Source organism: Plecotus auritus (assembly GCF_963455305.1).
Source record: "Plecotus auritus genome assembly, chromosome: 8".
In the NCBI taxonomy this organism is placed as follows: Eukaryota; Metazoa; Chordata; class Mammalia; order Chiroptera; family Vespertilionidae; genus Plecotus; species Plecotus auritus.
This window is the reverse complement of record NC_137782.1, coordinates 34990088-35016115: the sequence shown is the minus strand read 5'-3', so window position 1 is coordinate 35016115 and position 26028 is coordinate 34990088. Positions and strand designations below refer to the sequence as shown.

At 38.9% G+C, this 26028-nt stretch overlaps 1 protein-coding gene across 10 annotated transcripts in view; it reads left to right on the top strand.

The window, feature by feature from the left end:
- Positions 1-26028, top strand: part of PTPRM (protein tyrosine phosphatase receptor type M) — a 668229-nt gene that overhangs the window by 307873 nt on the left and 334328 nt on the right. For 8 of the 10 annotated variants that reach the window (XM_080683128.1, XM_080683126.1, XM_080683127.1 and 5 more), the window contains exons 6-7: positions 5404-5578; positions 11919-12212. In XM_080683128.1, coding sequence (XP_080539254.1) covers positions 5404-5578; positions 11919-12212 — 469 coding nt within the window. Of the gene's footprint in view, positions 1-3193; positions 3354-5403; positions 5579-11918; positions 12213-26028 lie in introns of those variants that run through there. The other 2 variants (XM_080683121.1, XM_080683129.1) reach the window with 2 other exon arrangements.

The window sequence follows — 26028 nt, the reverse complement described above, 5'->3', positions numbered from 1 at the left end:
GTATCCCCATTGTTAAGCAATGTATTACTTTACATCTTCGTAAAACCCCAGGTTTTTTTTTTTTTATTATCCCGATGTTCATTGTATTAGTGTCCTATTGCTGCTATAACAAATTACCACAAATTTAGTAGCTTTATGATCATACAGTAGCTACTATGATCTGGAGGTGAGAGATCCTAAAATAAGGCGATGGTATGGCTGGTTCCTTCTGGAAGCTGTCAAGGAGAAGCTGTTCCTTGCCTTTTATAGCTTCTAGAGACTGCCTTCATTACTTGCTCGTGGTCTCTGCCCCCATCTTCAAACTCATCACTCCAGCCTTTGCTTCTGTGGTCATAACTTCTACTGCATTTGACTCTCCTACCTTCCTCTTACATTGTGATGGCATTGGACCCACCTGGTTAGTCTAGCTTAATTTTCCCATCTCCAGCTCCTTATTTTAATCAGCTCTGCAAACACCCTTTTGCTGTGTAAGGGAACATATTCACAGGTTCTGGGAACTAGGAAATAGGTGTCTTTGAGGGCCATTATTCTGCCTACCACAATAGTGGGCAATGTTGCTAACAAGGGACGGGCTGAGCCTAAAATATTCTTTTATTTTCCCTATTGGTTTCCCTGTGAAAGGTTAGTTGTCCAGTTTTAGGGGCTGGGATATAAATCTGTTCATTTAACAACCTCATATTTCTGTTCTACCAATGCCACATTTTTTCCACTGAGGCCATTATTATTCATAGAGTCAGCAAGTATTTGTTGGGTTCTATTTCTTGTGCACCCACGTAGTGAGTGAGCTGTGATTCTTGACTTGTCAACCACATAGTCTACTAGAAAAGAAAGATGTTTCTGCAATACAATACATATTTTCTTGATTTTATTTCTTAAATATCTTTAGAATCCTTTTCTTCTCATCTCTAATTTTGTCATTTGTTACTGATTTCTGAAAATATATAACCAACTTCCCTTGGTATCATTTGGGCTCCCACACTCTTTCCTTCAGTCCATTACCATACCCGTAGATGTGTTCATGTCACCCTTTTGCCTAAAATCCTTCCTTTCCTGGCATCAATGTAAATGATAATCCTCAACATGTTAAATTCCTTGATGTGGTCTCTCTTATGCTCATCTTACTAGCTACATCATCTGCTATTCCTCGAAGCACTTTTGTTCTAGCCATGTGGAATAAATTATACTTCCCCCATGCTCTCTTGTCTTGACTCTTGGAGAGGTTTTTTTCACTCACTGGGCTCTATTCTCCTCTGTCAGTGTCTGATAAACCCGTCTATCCTCAAGCCTGGCCTCCAGTAGCTTTTCTACAAAGCCAACCCTCACACCCCTGAGAAAAGCCACGGCCAGCATGGCTTTCGGGGTCAAAGGCTTGGAGAAAGAGCTGACGCGCAAATTGACACACAAGAGAAGAAAAATTAATTTTGAAATTATGGGGGGAAGCCAGGGGAAAGCTTAACTGTAGTAGTTAAGTTCCACTGAGTCTCCTTTCCCAACTGCTTTTATTTACTAGAATACACAATTGCCTTTCAGGAATGCAAACAGACATGTCAATGGTAATGTTTAGTAAACAGTAAGATTATCAGGTTTGGGGGAGTTTGCTTTAGGCCATTGAGTCAGTAGTAGGTAATAAAATGCAAATTCACCCTGTGAATATCAAAGGAGTCCAAACTCAGCCTTCTGGTGGACTTCTCGCATTTATATTAATTACTGTTGATCTTGGTTTCCAGCACACCCCTTTCCAGCAAGGTCCTCTTTTCCTGGGTTTACTGTTTTAGGCAGTTCATTGCTCTGTACTATAACTGTTGCCTTACTTTTTCTGTTTTTCTAATAAGACCGTAAATTCAGTTAGGTAAGGAATTGCTCTTTTAACTCCATGCTCCTCTTATATTAACCAAGTATGTGCATCTTAAAACATTTTTACTATGTGTTGGTTGAATGAATGGTTGGATCCTTGTACATCTGAATGATTTAATAGAAAATGATCTGCAGATTTGAGCAAGATTTATGATTTGGTATGGATCCTAAATTTGAATGATTGCTAGTTAGCATTTGCTTTCTCCTTCCTATGTACTTTTTTCCCCCAAGAAGCTTAATCTAACTTTCTGTGTGATTAAATGCATGGGATTTAAAAAAATAAAAAAGAAGCTTATTCCTGAGAATTATGGTGACTTAGAGTTATATGGAGTTGTTAGTTTGAAGCTTTTTATTTTAAAGGATAAATCTGTGGCATGAAGATAATAACTATGAAGCAATACTCCTCTCAACATATGAATAAATTTAAAAAGGAGGTTTTATTAGACTTGAGTGCCCTCACTACAGAGTTTGAATATTTGTGAGGGATCAATGAGTATATACTTTAAAATCTTTTGAATAAACATTCTTTTGAGATAGGCTTATTCATTAGGAAAAATGCTACAGGATTACTATAGAAGTATATTCTGACAAGATCTATGCCACAAGTGAGTAAATAAATAAGTAGATAGCACTTATTGTTATTAGTAAACAAAACAAATAGTTACAGATATGAAATCTGCCTATATCCTTAGGGCTTAATTTTTTCCCCTCAAAACTGGAGATTAGATTTATTTTTTCAGTTTGAAAAAAGACAAATTAATTTTATAGAGTAGTAGGTCTAATATTACTCTTACTGGTAGAATTCGATTATTTACTTATTTGGTGGAGAGGATGGTAGATTGGATGTCTGGAATTCATGGAAGAATGGTGTAATTAATAATGCTAGATTATTTTCTTAAATATTTTTATTGATTTCAGAGGGGAAGGTAGAAGGAGAGAGAGATAGAAACATCAATGATGAGAGAGAATCATTGATAGGCTGCCTCCAGCAGGCCCTCAGGCATATGTGCCCTTGACCAAACCAAACCGGGGACCCTTCAGTTCGCAGATGGAGGCTCTGTACACTGGCTAGGGCTGATTTTGTTTTTTGTTTTGTTTTTTTTCTAACTTCTTGGTGCCCTCTTCAGACCAAATTTAGGAGACAAACATAAGTCATATAAGGCATATATATAACTTCATATTCTGATTTATGATTTTTTAAGCTATTAATAAAGGTGTTTTGACAGATAATATTGAAGATGATGTTGGTGGAACTCTTTTTCCCCACTCCTGATGTTTCCTTCCCTGTGGCAGGAACTGTACTTGTGCAGCACTCCTGATGCCTTTTCTCTGCCAGGCAGGAGCTGCCTGGGAAGGAAGCTCTGAGCATGCACAGCCCAACCCTTTCTTTGGGAGCTAGCTCCCTGTGTGAACCCTGTTCCTCCATCCCGTGAGTTTTACAGCAGCTCCCAACATACAGGAGGCCTTGTGGTTTTCTAATGCGGTCTGTGGCTGTGTGGGTGAGTCGTTTTAATTCTGTGCTTTCAGTATTAGTGAGCCCATTGTTACTGCACATCAGCCATATTCTGCAGCACCAGTAAAAGGTGGTATTTTGAGAGTTTGTCGGCCTTTCTTCTTGAACTCATGTGTGGTGCCAGTCAGTATGCCAGTGAATGCATCTTTAAATTCTCATGACAGCCCTGAAAGTGAGTTGTTTCATGTTCTTGTTACAAATGAGCAAAGGGAAGCTCTAGGAAGATAAATCACTTTGAAGTTACGTTTGACGCCCTGCTCAGTCTAACTCCCAAAGTCATGTCCATTAGGACATTCTGTCAAAGAAAATATCACAAATAAAAGGTTTTAAGGACTTTCATAATTTTTTAAAAATTTTTATTTTTTTAATTTTTTAAGTAGTTCGTTTTTCTTTTATTATTATTATTATTATTTTTTAATCCTCGCCTGAGGATATTTTTTCCATTGATTTTTTTAGAGAGAGTGGAATAGAGAGGGAAAGACAGTGAGAAATATCAAAGAGAGAGAGACACAGATTGGTTGCCTCCTGCACGAGCCCCGGACGGGGAGGAGCCTGCAACCAAGGTACGTGCCCTTGGCTGCAATCGAACCCGAGACCCTTCGGTCCACAGGCCGTCGCTCTACCCACTGAGCCAAACCAGCTAGGGCAGGACTTTGCGTAATTTAAATCACCAAGTAATACAAGTGAGTTTTGTTGTTTTGTAAACTAGTACTTTCATAACTATAAATACAAGCATTTTAAAATAGCCTGCACGTCCCTGAATGCAAACGTTTACCTCCCTCCTTGGTTCTACTGGCTGCCGTACCTACATCCAAGGCCTTCAGCTCTTTTTCACCACTTGAGCTTCCTGCTCTTGTCCCCTTCCCCTTTGCCTACTTCAGATCTCAGTTCCAATGTCACTTCCTCAAACTGACCTCCCATGGTCACCATCCCTCAAGTTGGGTCACATTGTGATTTCTGGCCGCCACCTGATCTGTCCCTTCATTACTTAAGCCATAGTTGGTGATTTTGTATTCAGGCCTATACTTCCCACTAACTGAAGCCACTTTTCTTTAGTTCATTGTTGTGAGCCTAATAGTGTCTTAACACAATGATAGCATGGGATTGGCACCCCAAAATGGTTGCTAGGTGAGTAAATGGATATAGTGTGTGGCATCATGCATTAGCTTTAAGGTCTTTGCTCATTATTTCTCTTAACACTCACAAATAGCATTTTAAATATAGTCTCTTTCCTGATAATTGTAAAAAAAAATAGAACTAAAATTGGTAAACTTCTTTTGGGCTTTAAACTACGGACAGTATAGAATGGGTTTCCAAGTATGCAAACTAAAGACTTACTTAATGTATCAGGGATAGTATACGATGAAGCTGCCCCAGTTCTGGGACCTGCTTTATGTGGTCCTGAGACTATGGGATGTAAAAAGGAGCTGTTCTTGTTGCATTTCAGTATCAGGTAACGTTAAGGCATATACTTCTGCTTGGATTGTGTACATTCAGGAGCAATATCATAAAGCTTGGACTAGTCCTACAAACCTACTCAAGAAGGAATATGTTAATGCCTACTTACATTTTTAATGTAATTCTTTATAAATTGTTTATTTGTTCATATATAAAATGAGGTCAGTCATAGGGTAACGTGTGAGTTAATTTTGTTTCCTAGCCAAGCGTGAAAATAGTGATATAAAGTATTATGAAAAGACCAAATATTGATAGTTTGGGAGCAAAATAAAGAATTTTTCCATATGCTTTTTCTCTCCTCCTGTTGAGCTAATTTAACATAATTAATATCTTGAAGAGGCAAAAACAAAACATGTCTGCACACTTAATTTTGCATTCCTCAATCTTGAAATTGTTGGTACAGCAGAATTTCAGTTCCCTGGCCAGCTGTTCTGATGGAACAACTGCCCGTGGGTAATAAACAATGGAACCAAGATCTGTATGGAATTAACATCAATGATATGTCATCAGGTGTCTTGCTGTTTCTATATGACAACTGATATTGTTTCTTTTTGCCTTCCCTACCCCCATTTATACAGGGCATTGATGTACGAGATGCTCCTCTGAAGGAAATAAAGGTGACTAGCTCCCGACGATTCATAGCTTCATTTAATGTTGTGAATACGACAAAACGAGATGCTGGAAAGTACCGCTGCATGATTCGCACAGAAGGAGGTGTTGGCATATCAAACTATGCTGAATTGGTAGTTAAAGGTATTTAATGTATTTTTATACCCCCAAATAGTCTGTTAAAATAGGTATTTTACACGGTGGTGAGTTCATTATTTGTTTTAAGCTCAAACTTATCCTTGTATGTTTCTGAACAATAGTTTGTTGACAGGCTATATTGATGGATTGCATTTTAAGTACAAATTTTGCACATGAGCAATATTTTTGAAAAATGTATTTTGTTCACGTTGGTTTAGTTGCATACGAAGCAATGAATGTGCTCTTGGCAAGTTCTTCTTCCAACTCTGTATACAGAAATTACAACCTATAAATTTTTTTAAGGAATAAAAATTTTTTACTGATAGAAAATCACTTAAAATGCAAATATTCACCAGCCAGGGTGTTTATGATAGTAGGGTGGTTAATAAAATGAAGCAGTGTCAGTATAAAAATGCTCAGTCATATCACACAAACCATATTGATAATTCTGAGTTAACATTTATAATGTTGCAGTTAGGTTCTATTACCATATTTTGCATGACTGAAAAATTGAGCCATTCAGGAAGGTTGGGGGTGAGGGAAAAAAAGGGGGAGGGGTAAGTTTTCTTTACCTTGTTTAATGCTTTTTTGTATGTGAGCTGAGGAGTTTATAGTATTAAACTGCTAAGGCAAGTCTTGGTCCAAGACAGGATAATTTGGACTTTTAGATGTACCATGAGAGATATTTAGACAACGTGTGGCAGACCATTGCTGTTTCATCCCAGCAGAATAGAATGATGCCTGTTTTTTAAACTTTCCCCCACTGAATTTGCTAAATATGGAACATAAAATTGATCTCTTTTAAATGAGCTATTGCTTTTGCCAGGAAATTTCTTTATACAGGCAGTTTTAAAGGCTGCAGACTTCAGACCCCAGCACTAGCCATGTGGGCGTGGGCCAGTAGCTTATTCTCTCTGTGTTTCTGTTCCTTCATGTATAAAATAGACATAAAATATTATCTGCCTTATCAGAAGGACCACAAGCAAAAAGTCTGTGAATAGCACTTAGATCAGGGTGCCTAATAAGCAGCCAGCACCTGTTGGTGCCTGATAGGGAGGGCGAGGAGGACAGGATGATTCTTCTTCTCTGCTCCAGTACATTAGTGCTCTTCATTTGGAAATGCATGTCAGTAGGACTTTTCCAAATTTAAAAAAATATAAATGCCTGCCCACCTATTTTCCCCTCCCCGACATCACCCATGTTGAATCAGAAGCTTGAGGGTCATAGTATGTTACAAAATCGAGAGGTGATTTTGGCAGGTGCTTCTTTTGTGGAATCACTGCTGCCAGTACCAGTCACCCCTGGCTTATGAGAGAAAACATTTATCGGTGAGCCTCCCTCCAGCATTCTTAATTGGCAGCAAGAGTGTTCAGTGTCAGGAAGCACACACCGAATATCTACTTGAAAATTATTTGCTAAATCGGATCCCATGAATTTTGGTTTCTAGAGAATCTTTTACGAGCTGCTCTGGCTAGTGTTTGAGTTTAGGTTTGATACCTGTAAGGAAACCGAGACGCTTCATAGGCGTGCTCACCAGACTCTGTGGAGGATCTGGGAGGTGAGGTGTCTCCCTGTAGAAAATGGACACCGTTTACCAACCCATCCAGTAGAGCAGCCACGGTGTTTCCACGGCTCAGTTCTTTATTGTTATTGTTATTCTGTAATTTTCATCTTGGTTTAGTTCCTTGTGATTGTTCCTAATTTATGGTTGCTACATTAGCGTCGCAGTGACCAGCCACAGCCCCTGTTTTTGAGGCATCGTGCTTCATGATCAATACGATGCGAGTCACGTCACTTCTCTAAAAACTGCCTCTGTGGAAAAGTTAATTTGTTGGAAGTTATAAGTGAATTATAAATGTCTAGTTTGATAGATCAAACAAACCCACAGAGTGGGTGGGTTCATGTTCACCCTTATGCAGCATAAGTTTTCCTGTCTTAGGACAGCATAGAGGCACCTTGGCTCATTGTGATACAAATATCCAGGCGCCTGTTCCCAACCCTGCAGACTGCCAAAGCCTGTGCACCTGGCTTGTAGTCATGGCTCAAATCTGAAACTTGACTTTTCCCCCATTTACTATTTTATAGCCATATTTTGCATATATTTTATTTTAAAACTAGAGGCCCAGTGCATGAAATTCCTGCACTGGTAGGGTGCCTAGCAACTGCCGGCTGCCAGCCAGGTACTCCCTCCCTTCCCCCAGCTGCCTGCTGCCATCACCTACCGACTGGGGCCTCCTGCCACCACTGCTGGCCAGGGCCTCCCTCCCTTCCCCCAGCTGGCCCCGCCCCCTGGTCAAACTCCCGAAGGAACTCCTGGTCCAGGGGACAGTTTGCATACTATGCTTTTATTATATAGGATGAGATACCATGCTGGATTCTACTAGTTCAATAAAGTATTACCTTGAGATGACTACTTTAAAAGGTACAATGACATTTTTAGGCTACCTGTATCTATTTTAACAGTTTTTTATAGGCATGTAATATTTGGAGTGCTAGTTTTTTTTTTTAAATGGGAAAAACTAAAGTCCATAGAGTGTATAACTTTCTTACAGCCACACACTGATTTGGTGCCAACTTCCCAAATGAAGCCCAGGTCACTTTTTAACTATTATTCTTATCTTATTGGTATCTACCATTGCTCTTTTTTCTTTTTTATTGACTATATTGAGGTGACATTGGTTAATAAAATTATGTAGGGTTCAGGTGTACAATTCTATATACATCATCAGTATATTGTATTGTGTGTTTACCACCCCAAGTCAAGTTTCCTTCCATCACCACACCATTTATCCCCTCTTCAACCTCCCTCCACCCTCTTTTCCCTCTAGTACCATTGCTTTTGGTAATCAACAACAAAAATATTTTATATAATTTTCAAAATGCATGTATATATCATATATATCAATATCTTATTTAATTATATGAGATATGTATTAGGCATTCATATATGTATATCAATTAGAAATATGTATATGTATCTATATGTGTATAAATTCTTTTATTGTTGGTATGATTTAGAATTATTTATGATATCTTTTCACTTTCATTTGAATCAAATATTTTAAATTGCTTTTTATTGCTTAGTATAGATTTTTCTCCCTCCTTTCCTTATTTCCTTCCCTTTGGGAAATGTATTCAAATTTAAATATTGACATTTTTGTACTGATGATTCCAACAACCCACAATTCCTTTTGAATATCTATTTCAATTATTTCCAGGTTCTAGTTAAATCTCTCATTTGATTTAACATATTTGGTACTTTTCTTAATAGGGAATCAATAGAGAAAATATTCTCAGGACCAGCATTAAAGATATATCTATTTTAGGCTACAGATAATAATATCCTAAATGAATTGGTGTGCTCACTAACCTTTGTGGCCTTACCCCTGAATTGTATTTTGAATGGCAGTTCAGCTATCCTTGCTAGCATTTGCAACATTAGAGTAATTAACTGCTCTTTCAATCTAGCTGCATAAATGTCTTAGGATCTACCTATAAAAGGCCCATTTCATGTCCTGTTTCAATGAATCACCCTAATGAAATAAACTAATGTTAAATCATTATGAGTTGAGTCAGAACTATTAAAAAAAATGAAAAGTTAACACAAACTTGTAATTTATAAACAATAGGAACAATATTTTAGTAAATTACACTAATTTGGTATTTCACCAAATAAAATTAATCCTTTAGTGTCTTATTTTGATTCCATCTACTGAGATTCCCCAGTTCTTTTAGAAAGTCAGTATGACTTATTGGACCTTGAATACAGAAAAGAACAAAGACACCCCATCCAGCAAAGGGAACTGATGTTGCTGGTGTTTTAGTCAGTCTAGGGATCACCTGGTATCATATCAGAAGCCAAGGTCAGATGGTACTAACTGCCCTGAGATTTCATTCAGCAGGAAACATGACTGTGATCAATTAGGTGCATGTGCCACAGGGCAGAGAGAAGTTGTGTCATGCAAGCCTGCGTAAGTGTAATGGAACATAGCGTGCTTTATTTTCCATGCATTCATATGAGCTAAATGGGGAGTTGAAAGCAAAAACACCAAAGAGGCACAAATGACCTGCAGAAATATATTTTTTAAATAAATCACTGGATCTTTATTTTTTAACTAGAGGCCCGGTGCACAAAATTTGTGCACGGGGATGGGTGTCCCTAAGCCCAGCTTGCACCCTCTCCAATCTGGGACCCCTCAAGGGATGTCCGACTGTCCGGTGGGATCAGGCCTAAATGGGCAGTCCGACATCCCACTCACAATCCAGGACTGCTGGCTCCCAACTACTTCCCTGTCTGCCTGCCTGATTGCTCCTAACCGCTTCTGCCTGCCAGCCTGATCACCTCCTAACCACTCCTCTGCCAGCCTGATCACCCGCTAACCACTCCCCTGCCAGCCTGATTGATGCCTAACTACTCCCCTGCCGGCACGATTGTCCCTAACTGCCCTCCCCTGCCAGCCTGGTCACCCCTAACTGCCTTCCCCTGCTGGCCTGGTAACCCCTAACTGTCCTCCCCTGCAGGCCTGGTCACTCCAACTGCCCTCCCCTGCTGGTCTGGTCACCCCTAACTGCCCTGCCTACTGGTCTGGTCATCTCTAACTGCCCTCCCCTGCAGGCCTGGTCACCCCAACTGCCCTCCCCTGCTGGCCTGGTCACCCCTAACTGCCCTGCCTACTGGTCTGGTCATCTCTAACTGTCCTCCCCTGCAGGCCTGGTCACCCCAACTGCCCTCCCCTGCTGGCCTGGTCACCCCTAACTGCCCTCCCTGCTGGTCTGGTCATCTCTAACTGCCCTCCCCTGCTGGCCTGGTCACCCCTAACTGCCCTTCCCTGCAGGCCTGGTCACCCCTAACCGCCCTCCCCTGCCGGCCTGGTTGCCCCTAACTGCCCTCCCCTGCAAGCCTGGTTGCCCCTAACTGTCCTCCCCTGCAGGCCTGGTCCCCCCCAACTGTCCTCCCCTGCTGGCCTGGTTTCCCCTAACTTCCCTTCCCTGCTGGCCTGATTGCCCACAACAGCCCTCTCCTGCCGGCCATCTTGTGGCAGCCATCTTTTGTCCACATGGGACGGCCATCTTTGACCACATGGGGGCGGCCATCGTGTGTGTTGGGGTGACGGTCAATTTGCATATCACCTTTTTATTATATAGGATATGGAGATTCATTTATATAGTATTTTATACAATTATCTTCTTTCCTAATATGATGTGTGATACCACTCATAATCACATTGGCATATGGAATGCCTTCAATGGTGCCTGAAGAGCCATTCAACTAGCCCCTGAATAATATACTGGGAATACTATTTAAAACAAGATTATCTGTCTCTCTCTTCTCTTCTCAGACAATCCTGTGGAAAAAGAGTTGGTCTTAGGTTTTAATGAGAGACTTTCTTGGGTTGTAAAGAGTGTTTGCTATTGATTACTTAGAGTTTCATCAAGTGGGCATAGCTTGTGCTTTGCTTCAGAGCTTTCCTTTCTGTTCGCTGATTTAGTAAGACCCATTACTGGAAGTGCCCAGAACAGCAGCATGGTGGACTTTGCTGTCTACACTGTTGGCTTCTCCTGAAGCTAAATGAATCCACTGTGATCATTTCTTGGGAATGAGTCTTCCTGGATGTGCATTTATGATGAAATACACTATAATTTCAGCCCTGTTTTTAAAGTGATGATATTTTGACTATAAATATAAGGAAGTGGAATTTAACGATAGAGATAACTAGCACCTTTGATGATTTCAAAGACATTCTCAGTAAGGAGGTTGACAATAGAGTACCTCCTAGAGCTTAAATACTACCACTTGCAGGAGCTTAAAGAAGTTACTTTTAGTGGAAAGATCCTTTGAAGTCCGTGTAGCTGAGAAAAATGAGAGGTGTTCTAAAACAAACTGGAGATATACCTACTCAAGCAAGCTTAGGTTTTAAAAATGGTTTATTTCACACATTTGAACATTGTGAGAACCTGTATCAGTATGCTTTTTGTTAATAACCTAAACAAGCCCTAGCCTGTTCGGCTCAGTGGATAGAGCATCAGCCTGTGGACTCAAAGATCCCAGGTTCCATCCCAGTCAAGGGCACATGTCCTGGTTGCAGGCCCTATCCCCAATAGGGGGCGTACATGAGGCAACCAATCAATGATTCTCTCTCATCATTGATGTTTCTATCTCTCTCTCCCTCTCCCTTCATCTCTGAAACAAATAAAAATGTATTTTAGAAAACTAAATAAAACAGTTTTAATCAATGTATTACAGAAATGTTAATGTCTTCTATATTTTCATAACTGATTTGTGCTTAACTCTTTCAAAACTGAAGACCAGAGTGTCTGAAAGATGGCTCTTGGGTTTGCTTTTCAGAACCACCAGTTCCAATTGCTCCACCTCAGCTGGCCTCAGTGGGGGCAACCTACCTGTGGATACAACTCAATGCCAACTCCATCAACGGTGACGGGCCCATCATTGCCCGAGAGGTGGAATACTGCACGGCAAGCGGGAGCTGGAATGACCGGCAGCCAGTGGACTCCCCAAGTTATAAGATTGGGCACCTGGACCCGGATACAGAGTATGAGATCAGCGTGCTCCTCACCAGGCCAGGGGAGGGTGGCACTGGATCTCCTGGGCCAGCCCTCAGAACAAGAACCAAGTGTGCTGGTGAGTGTGGGAAGTGGGACTGTTGTCATTGTCTTTATGGCTGTTGACCTGCAGCACTGGTGTTCATCAGGTGCCTAATGCTCCCCCAGCTCTGGCAGCATTCTGAACAGGAACAGATAATTCCCTTTGCCTGGCCACAGTGACCCAACAGCCAGTGGATTTGGGGACCTCAAGGCTTGGAGTATCTCTCAGGCAGTTTCCACTCCTTTCTCTTACCATTCTTTATTTACACCTTCCCATGAGTATCGCACAGTTCAAGTAGGAATTATCACTGAAGTTGACAGGTATCTGCTTTAATGATGTCTGTTTATAGGTCAGATCCTCTCCTCCTGGCCCCTTTGTTTTATGTTCAGAGTTAATAGGTTTATAGCCTAGAGGAGCTTTGGAATAATAGATTTCATCTAAGAGATAGCTTTAAAGCTGTGTTTTTATTGATGGATATTTAATGGAGGGCTGCTTGCCAATGACATGGAGCCCATTTGTTAAATAAGCAGGGGTGATTTGTGGGCCGCATGCCATCTTTGAGTTTAGATTCTATAGTTCTAATTGACTGTGCTGAACCCGCTCTGCAGCTTAAATAAAAGTAGGGTTGATGGACAGAGAAATGGCGAGTCCTGTAAAAATCAAAACCTGAAGGTAGCTCCCATTAGAGGAGATGGTATTGTTTCTGTGTGGCTCCTCTCTCGCCAGAAGTAGAGAGAAATTGTGTATTTCTTTGATTATTTAAATGAGCATCCCCTTTATACTCGATTGTGGGTTCAGGTGAAGAGATTCCATAAATTTTTATGGAGTTAATTGATTCTTCAGATAGCATTATTTTAGAAGACACATATCACTGTTTCATTTCTTTTTTAGCTTTAAAAATACTGAGAGTACAGTTTGACCCTGACTGGTTGGAGAAATGATTAAACCTTAACAGTTGTAGATGTTTCATTTTTTCTTTATAATTTGTAGTATACTGTTTGCACAAGTTCAAAACTCATGGGAAAAAATTCTGTTTAGTTTTTTTGTTTTGTTTGATTTTGTTGTTTAAAGGTTTTTGTTAGAGAGGGGAGCAAGTAGATTTTCCTTCTGGGGATAGGTGATGGGCCAGAGTATGTTTGCCAGATCCACACTGGCATGCTCATGTCACCCTCAGTGCAGGGTCTCTGGAATAAGAACTGCTATTTGGACTGGTTGTCCCCATAGCCCTGATTGGCGGGTCCAAGGAAGAAGGAGTTTGATAACCCTTTCTCCTCTTCAACTCTGTAAGCCATGTCATTTCCTCATTCTCTTTAGATGAATAAATGTCTCTTCCTTTTTGTGAAATAATTTCTTATCTGTTGTAATGCAAACAATACCTGTGGAAAACATTGTACATGTAATTTTATAATACAGGAATTTCTTTCAAATTTTATAACTGCCTATATAGTATCCAGGGCAGATACTGTGATCTTATTACGGGTGGGCTGAGAGCCTTCATAATCTCTGTCCTTCCCAGAGCATGCTCTGTAAGCAGTACATTCAGTGTTATTCCACTTCAGTGTTATTTTGAGGAATCCTGTTTGGGGTGTGCCAATATAGTAAAGTCTCCCTCTCTCTCAAAAAGAAGGTTAGAATTTCAGTTCTCAAGACTGGGGAGAGGATACAATGTTTTATTCTAGCCACCTACAACCCCACCTACTTTATGTTTCTAGTTCCCTTATTTTTACATATTTTGTCTTTTCTCTTGGTTTGCTGCCTGTATACTTCAGTTACTGACACAATTACTATATACATTTCCCTGGAGAACAATGCATGCATTTCTGTTTTCAGGAAGCCTCTTTGTTATTGCTGCATGATGTGTAAATATATAACTCTCAAAGAGACAGTGAGCCTTTATAATAGCTTGACAGTCCTTTTTTAAAAAACTAAAACCAATTTTGAATGGATATTTGCATGCCAACACTGTATCTTAAAGTAATAAGCCTCACTTAAGCAAGGAAGCCCAATGATAAAGCACTCTGTTCCTCTTACCATTGCAACCTGCCGTTGACACTATTCCTGGTGTGTCATGCACTGATATTAAATGCTTTTGAAATGGCTGTAGTTGAACAAGTCAGGCCTAGGAATTGTTAGGTGAGAGAATCAAAATGAAATAAGAGGCAAAGTATGTGGGTGAGGGAAGTGAAGTCAAATGAGACTTTTTACTGGAAGAAGAAATATGTTTTCACCCTCTCTTGACCTGAGGTTTTTGAGAAAATCTGAAGATAAGACTGGTGACTGCTATTGGTGAGCAGTGGGACATTGTGGAAAGCAGACTGAGTTACAAGGAAAAAGACAGCCGCTGCGAACTATAGACTGAAAAATTGGATAGTGGCCGCAGACTATTGCTCAGATGGTTTGTGAGCACTTAGGGTTCATAAAGAGCAAGTCATGGGTCTCAAAAGCTGGGAGGGACTCTAAGCATTCTGCAAAGTCGGTGGAAATATCCTTGGCCAGCTTGAACTTGTGGAGGAATAATTCCACATCCATCTGGTATGGTTTAAAAAGCCAAGAGTACAAGTATGGAACTAGAGTAATAGAAATTAGCAACATCATATATAAAAAAGAGACTGAGGGTTTGGCTTAAATGTATATGAATCTATAATATGATCCATACTGTATTAATTATCTATAATGCTATTGCCTCAGCCCCCCAAACATCCTATCTAATAAAAGAGTAATATGCAAATTGACCATCACTCCAACACAGAAGATGGCTGCCCCATGTGGTCAAAGATGGCTGCCCCCATGTGGACAAAGATGGCCACCACAAGATGACCAGCAGGGGAGGGCAGTTGGGAGGGACCAGGCCTGCAAGGGAGGGCAGTTAGGGGTAACCAGGCCTGCAAGGGAGGACAGTTGTGGGCGATCAGGCCAGCAGGGGAGGGCAGTTAGGGGTGACCAGGCCTGCAGAGGAGGAAAGCTGGGGACAAACAGGCCTGCAGGGGAGCAGTTTGACATCAATCAGGCTGGAAGGGGAGTGGTTAGGGGGTGATCAGGCTGGCAGGCAGAAGTGGTTAGGGGCAATCAGGAAGGCAGGCAGGCAAGCAGTTGGGAGCCAGCAGTCCTGGATTGTGAGAGGGATGTCTGACTGCCCATTTAGGCCCGATCCTGATCGGGCCTAAACGGGGAGTCCGACATCCCTCGAGAGGTCCCAGATTAGAGAGGGTGCAGGCTGGGCTGAGGGACACACACCCCGTGCATGAATTTCATGTACCAGGCCTCTAGTCTAATATAATCCTAGGTTGTATTAAGAAAGCAAAATGAGGTGATAGTCTTATTCTACCAGTTCTATTTAGCTTTCCTATAACTATTGTGTTTATTTCCATTCCTGCATTTTAAGAAAGGGAACATAAAATAGACTGTGCTCAAGAGACAGCACCTAGAATAGGAATGGTTCTGGAACCTTGCTCAACCAGTGAGGAATGATGGAAAGAAATTAGAAAGGTAGTGGAGAAGAACAGTGTCTGTGCAAATTTGTCTAGAGCTGAATAATGAATAGTGGCTTTCCAATGGCCTATCCATTCCAGCAGAACCTGACAGTGTAGAAGGGAACCTATACTCTGAAGAGGATTGAGCTGGTTGAACCTGAAGAACCTCAATATGAAGATTCTACGATTCCTGTGTAGTTCTCTTTCTAATGAGATGGTGCATCATATGTTTCTACCCTGATAGTCTGAATTTTGCTCCTATGTTATATGTTATCCTTGCCCAAGAACTCCATAAATATGCTTATCAAGTCCTGCTTTGCCAGCCAGTGGAGGTTTACAAAAATTTGAGCAAAAGGAGGGAAAAATAGTGAGTTTCTAATACTGCTAAACAGATTAAATTTTAAGTAGTGGCTTTTATTGTGAGATGTCCTGCCTGGATTTTATGCTAAAATATCCCTTTTATTTTATTTTATTTTATTTTTTAATATATTTTATTGATTTTTTGCAGAGAGGAAGGGAGAGGGATAGAGATTTAGAAACATTGGTGAGAGAGAAACATTGATTAGCTGCCTCCTTCACAGCCCCTACTGGGAATGTGCCAGCAACCAAGGTACATGCCCTTGACTGGAATCGAACCCTGGACCCTTCAGTCTGTAGGCCGATGCTCTATCCACTGAGCCAAACCGGTCAGGGCAAAATATCCCTTTTATGAAATGATGATGTCAGAGAATACTAGAGCCAGAGTCAGCAATTGAGAACACAGGCTCTGGGACCAGGTTGCTCAGATTGAGTTCTGGCTCTGCCCAGAGCTATAAATATGACCTGGGGAAACTGCTTACCTTCTCTGGGCCTCTGTTGCCTTATCTGTAAAACAGGGGTGATAATCATAATACATGTGAGGTAGGTAATAGTAATATGTGTCTTGTAGTACGGCCATGACGCCTTAATACATAATGGAAAGAAAGTGCTTAGAGGAGTATATTACATATAGTTAGTGGTTAATAAAAGGTAACTGTCATTTAAAATTTTTAAAAATTATTTAACATTTTCAATCAAAGGAGTTAGATGTTGGCAACCTGATCTCATTACCTTAGATGTTTTAGCAATTTACCTATCTGATACACTGAATATCTGAGGACCACTGTTTTATAATATGGTCTCATAGAATTTCCTGTAACTGATCATTGACTTGATGACAGACATCATTCTTTCGTTCTTTTAAATTAAATCTCTTTCTTTGGGACAAGCTTTCTTTTCATTTTTGTGCTGAACCAATGAGATCTATTCTGTCATGTTTTGGTGACATCCATGAAAATCTACTTTGCTTCTTGCGTTAAAATGGCCAGATCACTATTTATTGTCCTGATCTGTGCAGTGGAATTGATTTTCATGTGTGGCTAATAGACACAATCTCATTACCTGCTCCAAATTCTTGCAAGAATTGTATTGTAGCACACTTCCAGAGTTCTCGCTTCTTGTGCATCTGAAAATTTCGACCTTGATCAAATCACTTAACTTCTCTGGTTTTACCTCCTTGTCTTTTTTATTTTAATTTATTTTTATTGTTGAAAGTATTTTCCCCCCACTGGCCCCCTTCATGGTACTATTGTCTGTGTCCATGGGTTATGTATATATGCATATAAGTCTTTGGTTAATCTCTTCCTTCCCTCCTGCCCCCCTTCCCTCTGAGATCATCAGTCTGTTCCATGTGTCAATGTCCCTCCTCATCTTTATTTTTAAAAATATATTTTTTATTGATTTCAGAGAGAAAGGGAGAGGGAGAGAGAGATAGAAACATCAATGATGAGAGAGAATCATTGATCTGCTGCCTTTTGCATACCCCCTACTGGGGATTGATTCTGCAACCTCCTGGTTCATAAGTCTACACTCAACCACTGAGCCACACAGGCCAGGTGTACCTCCTCATCTTTAAATAAGGGCAGTGACATCTGCCCTGTCAGAGGTTCTTTTGAATATTAGATTATATATTATCTATAAAGGTATTTTACAATTTATAAAAGTGCTCTGCCTATATGGTATACTTTTTTTTAATGATTATAATCAGGAACTAGTTTCAAGAGTTAAACACATATCTAGTTATTTTCCAACTTTGCAGTTCAGCTATGGTTGGGTAACCTCAGAGAGTTGAAATTACTTCAGTATCCAGTTAAGCAAAATGCAATTTAGTTTGTGTTTTCTATTTTGTCTTCTATTCTTATAATTATGTGCAGTGTGTATATCACAAGCCATTAAGTGGTAGCTACTTGAAAAAGAGAAACGGATAATGCAGTTAGATTCATTTTCACAGTGGACTTTTTATGTGTTTTATTTTGGGATATTGCTTTTTATGTATCCTAGTTATTGTTTAAATGTGGTTAAGTGGCTTGCTAATAATTGGCCCCAGGAGTCAAAGAAGGATGATGATAAACTAAAGACTTAACAATTAAGACTAGTGAGAGTGAAAAAAAAGCTGAACTGAATGTGTTCTTTAGAATTACTATAACTAAAAATCTTTGAAAAACAAATGATTACACCTTTTAAAGATTTATTCCTAAAATATTTATTGAACACCCGTATTTGCGAGGTACATTTCCTGGTCCTAAAGGTATAACAACAAGACAAGATCATGCATTCAGAACTGATAAATTTTGGAGTATTGGAGGGAGGACATGTACATGCAATAAACAAATATGTATCCATGTATATATAATAAGATAAATGCTCTGAAGAAAAATAGAGAGAGCGATAGTGAGTGGACAGGCAGGAGATTATTAAAATATTATCTTAAAAAAATTTTAATTGTGGTAGAATAACAAAATTTACTATCTTAACTATTTCTAAGTGTATAGTTCAGTAATGTTAAGTATAGTCAACCGATCTCTACAACTTTTTTATCTTGCAGAACTGGAACTCTGTACCCATACTAACTCACCATAATTCCTTTCCTGGGTTCTGTCAGCCACTACTCTACATTCTGTGTCTCTGAATTCAACTACTCTGTGTACCACATATAGGTGGAGTCATACAGAATTTGTCCTTTTGTGGCTAGCATATTGTACAGCATTATGTCCTTAAGATTCATTCATATTATAGCATGTGTAACTGCACCCTTTTAATTACTCTGATAATTGTGTTACATTTGCTTAGTTTATGGGATTCTTAAGACTTTAAGCACCAATTTGGCTTTCAATTAAATTAATAATTCCTAAAGTTTAAAAATCCTTTATCTTTATGACTTATGGAAATCTTGCCTACTGACGAAGGTAGTGCTACTGCGTTTCCAGAGAGCCGAATTACAAATAAATACCTAGACGTACTATGTCAGAGTGTTATAGCTATCCCATCAACAGTCAGGTTTATATAGGTCAATAATAAAAAGTGATACAAGAAATTAGAGGGTTTTTAAAATAATACGCCATTATTTTAAACTAGTAAGGGTAAGTGAGTTTAATACCTATTTAAGAGGTATATATTTGTTTTATATATGCCAATCAGAACCTTTTACATAACTATAATAAAAACATTGAATATGTGCTACATTAAAATTTGGTTTTGTTCTACTCAGTTGCTTTGATGATATGCAGTTATAACCATTTCATCTGTAGTCCTTATAGTGACACAAGAGGTGGGACATATGTTTCATCTCCTTCCAATCACTCATTTTCCAGTGCTCCTTGGTCTGAGAGAGACTGTTTGTGCCATCCTGTTGTGATGTACATTTTCCTGTATCACCTGTTCTTGTTTCCAACATGGTAGTTGTACTGTTGCATTAGAACAAATGTACCTGTGTAGCCCTCTCCTGTCTTGCCCATGCACTTTGATGAACACGTATGTACATGAGCAAGGGGTCAGCAGCCCTTCAGGGCAGAGGTCCTGCATCCTTGCCTATGGAATGTTCTGCTAACTACAAAGCTGAAGTTCTCTATTGTCTTATCATATACCTAAGAAAGTCTTTTAGTATGGTTTACGTAGAAGCATACTCTTTCCCACCAGGTCCAGTCGAAACCACATGAGATTTAGGTTAATATTGTTTTTTAAATTTTAATTCACCCTGTTTGTGAAAAGTGGCTCATTTTAAGTACACCTGAATGAGACTCACATATGGGAAATGAGAGGTGAGTAAGTTTCTTGGCAGGGGGGCCTTAAACAAAGCCCAAACTGCATGAGGCCTGCATTCCACTGAAGGCAGGCCCTTGTCTATTTATGTATTACTCTTAGTTCCCCTTGTGAGAGAAAAAAAACCCACAAAAAACAGTCTGGTTTCAGTGGTGCTGATCTGAAATTAAACACTGCCAAGACTGGATTTGTTTTCTTCCTAAATCAAGGATAGTCAGATTTATCTTTTCTGTACAAAGCTGCTACCGGCTTTATAACATGTGTTTGGACTTACAGGGCTGACCCATGGGCCCTCAGGAGCAGCTAGGAACTCGTCTAAGATGTAACAATGGCTGTTATTCAGAAGGAATACAGGCCAAGGACCTCATTGAATGGAACAGGATTTATTTTTTATAGAAGTTTATTTACCAGGGGAAAAATTAAAGTGTTCTAATTCTAATGCTAAAATAGCTCTGCCAAAGGGCAATATGTTTTTAATGCATTTCCAACACATTGAGCCATTAAGAACCTTTTTAAATTATAAACATTAGAAGAGCATAAGAAGTATCTTCCCTATTAGACTTCAGAGATAAAGACATAGCATTGAGTAGCATTGAATTGGGCAGAGGACAAAAACATAATAGTAATGCGGCACCTTCTTTATTATAATATATTCTTTTCCTTCCTTACAGATCTTCATGCCCCACAGGCTTTGTAATATCTGATCCTCAATCAGGCACTTTCTCCCATCTAAACTCTTTGGCCACACAGAGAAATCTGTGTGAGAGGTTTAGAAGTGCTTAAACAATGTTACCCTAATAAATTCAATTGATAAATAAAAATAACCTAAAAAAAGGTCAGACAAAAGAACACAGTTGCTTTCAGTCATCCATTGACTTTAACTGAGTGAAGAGATGGTTCCCAGAAAGGTGTCAGGCAGGGTCCTTGGCTGTGAAGAATGAGCATACCAGCAGTACTTCTAGGCCCTATTCGGAAGCCTTCATAGGCAGCTTCCTGTGTAGCTTCGAATAAGCTGAGGAGTTTGAGAAAATGAAAAGATCTGGAGATTATCAGTTACCTCACCCAGCTGTGCCTTTGATGGGTCATCTAACTCTGAAAAATATCACAGAACTGTTTGAGGCCACATTGTTTACAAGATGGGGCAAAAGTAGGCTTACAGTTGTTAATATGGAACCAAAACAATAATTAATAAATAATACAAGAATAAACTCTGGCCCTAACCGGTTTGGCTCAGTGGATAGAGCATCGGCCTGTGGACTGAATGGTCCCAGGTTTGATTCCGGTCAAGGACATGGGCCTTGGTTGCGGGCACATCCCCAGTAGGGGGTGTGCAGGAGGCAGCTGATCGATGTTTCTCTCTCATCGATGTTTCTAACTCTCTATCCCTCTCCCTTCCTCGCTGTAAAAAAAAAAAAAAAAATCAATAAAAAATACATATATGTATTTTTTTAAAAAAGAATAAACTCTGTGTTTCATGCATACTCACAACTATAGACCTATTGCCCCACCCTGTAGGTAGGTCTGTCAATTAGGAGCTTGAGCAGATTCCTTGTTTTAGTGCTCTGATTCCATCAGTCTCTGTAAAGGGAGTTTCGCTATCACAGCGAAGCACCAGCACTATCAGTATTTGTCCCTACTGAGTACCAACTACAGTATGTTGAGCATGGTCTTGAGGCCACTGGAATGCTTAGGGATGCCTGTGCTTCCCACAACAGAGTCTTCTAGAAAAAGGATGACAGCTACTAAATCTTCTTTGCACAATATTTAAAGAGACCCAGGGTCATCTAAATTTTATCCCAAATCTCATATATTTAGCAAAAAAAAAAAGTATTATCAATGAAATTATTAATTTGTATCAGATTAAATGCCTTATCAAATTTATGATGCAATAGAGTTGTATTTTATGGTCTGTATGTAAGCATTTACATACTGGGGTCCCCTGCATAATCAATATGTACTGCATACTTATGGGTTTTTTTTTATATAACTTGTAGTATGATTGACCATTCTAAATTACCACAAAGGTTTGTAATTTTGTCACTGCTTTGTGAATATGTTGGACATATTTAGAGAAGACAAATATTTATTGGTTAACTTCCTTCACTTTAAAATCTGACTGTCTTGGGTTGAGCTAGAAAATACGTCAACAAATTACTAAAATGTCCTGAATCTAAGTTTTCTAATAATTCTAATCAATTTTCTACCCGTACTAGCACCATCTTCATAGCACTGCTGGAAGAATGAAATGGGATAAGGCATAAAAAATGTTTAGCAGAGTACTTGGTTCACCTGGTTCACCCTGAACTCTAAGTAGGCTTGCTAATAAATTCTGATCCTTTTGTAAAATTAAGAAACTTGTTACAAATGAGGATACATAATACTATGGCAAAATCGCCCAATAGAATTATTAAGCTGAGTAGTTTGGGTTTTGTTTGACACACACACATCAAGTTGCAGTTTGCCTTAAGTAAAACAAAAGATATATGTATCTTCTCAAGTTCATGTCAAAAAATGACAACATGCATAGAAACTAGGAGAACATTTTGACTCTTCAGGTGTTATCAGGATAGAACAACGTAATGACCTCGAGTGGCAAAGATAACAGAATATGAATATTTTACTGACCTGCGAAATCTTGTTAGTCTGTGGTATAGGACGTATTACAATTACTAGTGACTTGATGAACATTTTGAACACTTTAACTCTGAAGAATGAGGAATACTGCCCAATACCCTAACACCTCTAAGTTTGCCCCGAACACACGAAGCTTGACAACCATCATTTGATTTGAGTAGCAAGGCACTTTATGGGGTATGACCCAGGTGTCTCAGGGGTTATCTTTCCCTTTGCTCATTTGCCTCCAGATCTCAGGAAGGTAGAGGACCCTTATTGAATGAGATTGGTGATGGCGTCATGATGCTGCGGTTCTAAGGAATTGAAATTCACGGGTAAAATCTTTCACTATGAAGGCTGCTCCTGAGGCAGGCTTGTATTCTGCGCCTCTGACCCAAGGGCAGAAGAGTCAGTTTCAGAATGGCCTTTGTCTTCAGGACATATTAGGAAAAGTTCACTCACTCTTAACCAACCAGGTATGCTATTTGCTTGTGCCTGGAACTACAAACTCAGCTTGTTCAGAACCAATTTCATGAATTGGGAAATAGGTGGATTTTATCTTTGACCTTATACATGCTGTGTACTTCTGTCCATTGTTCTCTAAGCATTTTCAGATGCACTCTCTTATCAAACCTGCTCTCGGCTTATTTGTCCCCATTAGTGTGGACAGATAACTTATCCTAACACATGCAATGATATTTGGCCTCCAAAATAGAACTTGCCTACTTTATCTGTAAGGATAATGCTGCTTATGTTGTTCAAACTAGGTAAAATAAATGAGAGCTAAAACCTCCACAGTAATAACAACAGATTATAAAGCTTGATGATATGTCAAAATTTTAGTTTATAAAGGTTAACCATGTTCCTTTGTTTGTATAATACTTTTTATAAATTAATTTTAAGAATATAAAGAACTGGTGATTACATTACCTATTAGAATAAATTATAAGTGAATAGAAAGCTTTAAAAATGAATAATGCATATATATGAAATTAAAACTACAAATACAAGACATTTTATTAGAAAGTAAGGTTATACCTACTATTAAAATAAGAAAGATAATAGCACTGTATGATGTCAAAATTGCTGATCTTTCATCCATGTTATTACCCTTGTAGAATGAGAAATAAAAGTAATATAACGATGTAAAGTATTTCTACCGACCAAATAGCAATATTTCTTTCATATAGATCTAAACAAGTGCCTGTAGATACATATTTATAATTGGCATTGAAAACCCTTTCTATTATAAATAATCAGGAGAGAATATACAGATGCTAAAGTATATTCCCGTTTGCCCTGGCCCGTGTGGCTCATTTGGTTGGAGTGTTGTCTTGTACACAGGAAGGTCAGGGTTCAATTCCCCGTCAGGACACATCCCTTAGATTGTGGGTTTTATCCCCAGTCACGGAGTCAACAGATCAATGTATCTTTTTCACATTGATGTTTTTCTCCCTCTCTCCCTTTCTAAAAACCAATAAAATAAAAAATATATTTTTTCATTAAATAGTATATGTTGTTATTTCACTTCTCTTTGGATAGGCTATATTGCTATTAATTTGGATCATGAATTTATCATAAATAACATTTGATTTGTTAATGTTTATATCTGGTTAATTATCCATTTTAATTACTGAAATCATAGATGCGATATGAGGCAAAAATACAGAAATATATGATAAAATTGTTATTAGTAGATTTCCTCAACTTTCATTCCCTTGCCTGGAGATAATACATAGGTGTTTATCCTTCAGCGTCTCTCTCTATGCCAATGTAGACATATAAATGTCAATGTATGTCCCAGGTCTACTCCTTACTAATTATAACAAAATGAGATCATATTGTACATAGTAGTATTTTGCAAACTTACTTTATATCTCTAAATATTTTCCGAACATCTCTTTAGTTGCTAAAGTCTAATGCAATATATACAGATTTAACTCACTCTTGGTAGTAACTATTTATTATGCTGGAGTATCTATATCCTAATTATTCAGCCCTCCTTTTTTTTGATGGATATGTTCTTATTAATTTCTATAAAAAGTAATATATAAATAAAAATCTAAATGGATATGTCCTTATAATAAAACATTTTATTTCTATAGATTACACGTTTAAGGTAGAATTGGTGGGCCAAAGTGCATTTAAGATAGTACTAGATCTCACATTACTTTCCAGAAGGCTTACAGGTTACTAGTAAACTCCCGCAAGGTGTGAAAACAGAACTTTCCAAACATGCTTTTGAGCACTAAATATTTTTTTAAATATATTTTATTGATTTTTTTACAGAGAGGAAGGGAGAGGGATAGAAAGTTAGAAACATCGATCAGCTGCCTCCTGCACACCTCCTACTGGGGATGTGCCCGCAACCAAAGGTACATGCCCTTGACCGGAATCGAACCTGTGACCTTTCAGTCCGCAGGCCGACGCTCTATCCACTGAGCCAAACCAGTTAGGGCTCATGGTACATTTTAAGGAGAAATATTTAAATTGTGTGTAGTTAAATCAATCTTATCCTCTAGGACTATCCATATATATTAATATATGATAAAAGTTTCATTAGACTTTAATTCAATCCAAACATAAATTTATTCATTCTAGGTAGATGGCCAGATATGTAGTAGCATAAGTAATTAAACCATTGTTTTACTTTGTGGTTTTTCACTTTCCAATCTTGTTTTAGAAGGTATTTTTCAACATTCTCTTTGAATAACTTTTAAGGAATTTATTTTTTCCTGAGGTCTTTAATCAGTAAAATTTGGGTCAAAAATATTGTGCAGACGCTTACAGGGCTGGGAAGACCTCTGGGCAAGGTTCTCACTCTTTAATGATGAGCCAAGAAAATGGCCCTTTCTCACTTTGGTTCTGGGATGGCATGTGATGTGGTATCCAGGAATGAGGAGGCATCCAGTGACCACAGGGCAGCCACCTAGAAGAACAGTAGTATGAAAGCTGAGTAGACATAACTGAATTAAAATAACCCCACACCTAATCTTTGTTTGCTTCATTTATTAATCTATTCAACAAATATTTATTGATACTCTGTTATTTGAGAGTAACTCTCCTAGGCTTTGGGGTCACAGTGGTAAGTTCTCTGGCCACATGGACATCGCTTTCTAATTGTATCTCCCCATTGCTTTGCAATGTAAGGGCATATTTACACGAAGCAAAGCTTGAAAAGATTCGTAGAACAGTGTAGGGAGGAAGTTCTACAAGTAAGCATAAACATTAGGGCAGACTTTAAAAATAAACTGTTTTACTCAGGATGTTTTGGATGCAAGGAACAGAAAGCCAGTTCATAGACTAAACAACAAGGAAATTTATTAACTTGTAGTAACAGGAAGTCCATAGATAAATCACACTTTGCAGTTTGTTGATTTAGTGGCTCAGCAATATTATCAGGGACTTTAGTTTTTTCTAAATCTCTCCTGCATTGGCTTTAACCCAAGGCTGGTCCACTTCATAGTCATAGAAGCAACTAGAAAAGGATACTTGTTCAAATATGACAGAAGGGAGAGAGAAACGTTTTCTCAAACATAGAATGTAACTCCTTTCTTTCAATCTGTTAGGCCAATTAAGGACCAGTGGTGATAACTGGGACATTTTTATGAATTGATTGACTTAGTGTCCTTATTCTCAAACTTCACTGTACT